Raw genomic sequence first — 4,257 nt, forward strand, 5'->3', positions numbered from 1 at the left:
AACAGATGATGCTGTGATAGATATAAAAACAATCAAGGTGTTGTATCAGGATGCTCTGCTCGGAGTGGGGTTAAAAAAGCTTGAAAAAAATCTTCTACATGCAAAAGTTTCAAGGTTGATGGAGCAAGGGAATTCATGCTGTGTTTTGTGTTGTGGAAATACTGAAAACACCCTGACTCATTTAAACTCCTGTCCTTGCTGGCATGAGGAGCCCCTCAGCCTTCCCTGCTCCAGGCTGGACAAGCCCAGCTCCCTCAGCCTCTCCTCTCAGCCAAAGGGCTCCAGCCCCACCTTGGAGGCCCTTCCCTCACCCTGCTCCAGCTGCCAGACATCTTTCCTGCCCTGGGCAACCCAAACCAGGCCCCAGTGACCTGGATAATCCACGGCCTTGATGTCCTGGTCACACAGCCCTGGCCCCTTGTCCCCGTGTCAGGCTCTGGGGTTGATTTGTGGAACATCCTTGGGGGAGGCTGTGGCTCCAGGTGGACCAGGGGGATCCCAGGGGACAGGGGACCCTGCTGGGCATGAACAGCATTGGACTTGTCTGGGGAAACTGTGAGGGGGGGCTGGGGCAGAGTGACCAACCCAGTGACCTCACACAGCCCTGCTGGGATGTCACACAGCCCCTCCTGTGATGTCACAGCCTGCTCTGTGATGTCAGACCTCTGTCCTGTGATGTCACAGTCATCTCTATGATGTCACAGGGACAGCCTGTGATGCTCAATGACCTCACATACCTCACTCTGTGATGTCACAGCCCACTCTGTTACCTCATGTTACCAGATGATAAACTGCCCATCCCAGCTGAGCTAACACAATGCTTGTTCTCCAAAACCACTGGCCTCTGCAAACTGCACAATGTCCGTTGGGTAATAAGGGGAACTGGAAGTTCCCCAGCCTCAGTGTCCTGCCAGCTCAGCCAGGCCAACTGGAACATTGGGGTCCACGACCACCAGGGACCACCAGAGAGATCCCCAGGACAGAAGACTCCATGGGTAAAGGGCAGGGGAAATATGTTCATGATTTTGGGGAAATGATTATCATATGTGTGTTTAGTCCAGGACAATCAATGAATAAGTTTGCAAAATGCAGAATATAAACAGAAATTTCCTGTACTCATCATGCACGGCTTTGGGAGGAGCTGTCCCCTGTGTATCCAGCTGAATAAAGAATGCTGCTTTTTAATGCTATATTGGTGTAAAGGATTTTTTAATTTTACTGAATGTTTGGTAACACTCCCACTGCCCAGGAAAGCTCTGTCTCCAGCTGTTCACAAACAGAAAAGGGTTGGTGGGAGATGTGGTGGTCAGAGGCTGTTTAGGGTACAGTGACCATGAAATTATTGAGTTTTTAAATATTCTGTGAAAGAAGGAGGGGCATCAACACAATTTCTACACTGCCCTTACAGAGAGCAGAATTCAGCCTATTCAGGATACGGATTTGGGGATAACTGACTTTTTTAAAGGAAACAAGAAAAGTTTTAACTACTTAAAAACAAAGCATTCCAAGAAGGATGGAGACAGTTCAAGAAAGAAATCATGAATGAGCAGGAGGAGCCTGTCCCAGTGTGCCAGAAGTGAGCTAGAGAGGAAAATTATTTGCCTGGCTGGGTATGGAGCTTTTTCCAGGCACTCAGGGAGAAAAGAGGGTGCATCACCTTTGGACAGAGGTGCAGGCAACTCAGGAAGTGTTTAAGGATGTTGTTAGGTCATGCAGAAAGAAAAATGAGAGAAGTGAAAACTCAATTAGGACTCAGCCTGGCCACTTCTGTGAAAAATAATAGAAAATATTTCGATAAATAAGTTATTAGCAAACCGGTGGACAAGGAGAATCTCAGCTCTTCATTGGATGCTGTGGGGAATAGAGAAAATGAAGATGAGAAAAAGACTGAGCTGCTTAACCCATTCATTGCCACAGTTTCCAAATATTAGACAGGCTGTCCTGAGGACAAGTGTTCTCCTGAGCTGGGAGATGGGGACAGGGAGCAGAACAGACCCCTGTAATCCAGGAGGAAGCAGCTGGGGACCTGCTGAGCCACTCAGATGCTCACAGGTGTCTCTGGCACCAGATGGGATCCATCCTAGGGGGATGAGGGAGCTGCTGGATGAGCTCCCCAAGCTGCTCTCCATCATTTCTCATCAGTGCTGGCTCAGCAGGGAGGTGCCAGAGGACTGGAGGTGCCAATGGGAGCCCATCCCCAAGAAGGGCTGGAAGGAGGATGTGGGGAACTGCAGGCCTGTCAGCCTGACCTGGGTGCCTGGTGAGGTGATGGAACAGATCACCTTGAGTGCCATCACAGGGCACCTACAGGATGGCTGAGGGATCAGAGCCAGCCAGCGTGGATTTCAATATCTGCATTGAGGATCTGGATGAGGGCATTGAGTGCAGCATCAGCAAATGTGCAGATGGCACCAAGCTGGGTGTGAGTGTGGATGTGCTGGAGGGTAGGAGGGCTCTGCAGAGGGACCTGGACAGGCTGGATCCAGGGCCCAAATCCAACAAGGTGAGGTTTAATGAACTAAGTGCTGGATACTGCATTTTGGCCACAACAACCCCTGCAGTGCTCCAGGCTGGGGACAGAGTGGCTGGACTGGGGCCAGGCAGAAAGGGACCTGGGGGCACTGATGGACAGCAGGCTGGACATGAGCCAGCAGTGTGCCCAGGTGGCCAAGAAGGCCAATGGTTTGTGGCCTGGATCAGGAATGGTGTGACCTTCAGGAGCAGAGCTTCTGTGCCAGCACTGGCCTGCCACCAGCTCTGCACACTGACATTGTAGATGCAGCTCCAGAGAAGGGGAAAAAGAAAAGGGTCATCTGCAATGAAAAGTTTGCTGGGAGATCTTTTGTTCATTAAAGACCCCGAGAACACAAATCCCCATTAAAACAGTCAAGGACCACAGCAGAGGTGGAGAGAACCAAAATGAGATATAGCACATTTGGACAACAGCACATCGCTGTGGACAATATTAAAAAACTAAAACAGAGAAAAAAAGAATAAGCCACAACCAAACCAAAAAGAACAATCAAAAATTATATTTATTACAAGAGATTTCAAGAGATTTGCCTGTAATTTAACGTTTCTGAAATCTTCCAGTCATCAGTCTCCACACTGCAGCCTTGAGCTCCTGGTTCCTCAGGCTGTAGATGAGGGGATTCAGGGCTGGAGGCACCACCGAGTACAGAACTGACACCACCCGATCCAGGGACGGGGAGGAGATAGAGGGTGGCTTCAGGTTGGCAAATGAGGCAGTGCAGAGAAACAGAGACACCACAGCCAGGTGAGGGAGGCAGGTGGAAAAGGCTTTGTGCCGTCCCTGCTCAGAGGGGATCCTCAGCACAGCCCTGAAGATCTGCACATAGGAGAAAACAATGAACACGAAACAGCCAAAAGCTAAACAGACACTAACAGCAATGATGCTAATTTCCCTGAGATAGGATTTGGAGCAGGAGAGCTTGAGGATCTGGGGGATTTCACAGAAGAATCCCCCCAGGGCATTGCCCTGGCACAGGGGCAGGGAAAATGTATTGGCCGTGTGCAGCAGAGCATTGAGAAAGGCACTGGCCCAGGCAGCTGCTGCCATGTGGGCACAAGCTCTGCTGCCCAGGAGGGTCCCGTAGTGCAGGGGTTTGCAGATGGACACGTAGCGGTCGTAGCACATGATGGTCAGGAGGAAAAACTCTGCTGACATGAAGTACACAAAGAAAAAGAGCTGAGCAGCACATCCAGCATGGGAGATGTTGCTGGTGTTCCAGAGGGAATTGTGCATGGCTTTGGGGACAGTGGTGCAGATGGAGCCCAGGTCAGTGAGGGCCAGGTTGAGCAGGAAGAAGAACATGGGGGTGTGCAGGTGGTGGCCGCAGGCTATGGCGCTGATGATGAGGCCGTTGGCCAGGAGGGCAGCCAGGGAGATGGCCAGGAAGAGGCAGAAGTGCAGGAGCTGCAGCTGCCGCGTGTCTGCCAATGGCAGCAGGAGGAAGTGGCTGATGGAGCTGCTGTTGGACATTTACTGTGTCTTGGCATGGGGATCTGTAAAATAAATAATCATGGAATAGTGCAGTTTGGAGAGGATTTGAAATATCCCAGCCCAGCTTGGTGGCACTTTCCCCCCACTGCCTGCCTAGGGCTCTGCTGCCTGGAGCTGTCCCTGCCAGCAGCTGCTTCCCTTTGCCCAGGGCTGGGCCCTGCCAGTGCTGCCAGAGCCCAGCCCAGCCCTGGGGGCTCAGCTCTGCCCTGCAGACCCCTCCCAGCACAGGGAAG

At 51.5% G+C, this 4,257-nt stretch overlaps 1 protein-coding gene across 1 annotated transcript; it reads right to left on the reverse strand.

The window, feature by feature from the left end:
* Positions 1 to 3,070: 3,070 nt before the first annotated feature.
* On the reverse strand, positions 3,071 to 4,018 carry LOC148218854 (olfactory receptor 14J1-like). The gene has a single exon (XM_088157771.1). It carries the CDS (start codon positions 4,001 to 4,003, stop codon positions 3,071 to 3,073), a length of 933 nt encoding a protein of 310 aa, XP_088013897.1. The 5' UTR covers positions 4,004 to 4,018.
* Between the last annotated feature and the right edge of the window lie 239 nt (positions 4,019 to 4,257).

This window comes from Sturnus vulgaris, unplaced genomic scaffold (assembly GCF_052056855.1).
Source record: "Sturnus vulgaris isolate bStuVul1 unplaced genomic scaffold, bStuVul1.hap1 Scaffold_157, whole genome shotgun sequence".
Lineage (NCBI taxonomy): Eukaryota > Metazoa > Chordata > Aves > Passeriformes > Sturnidae > Sturnus > Sturnus vulgaris.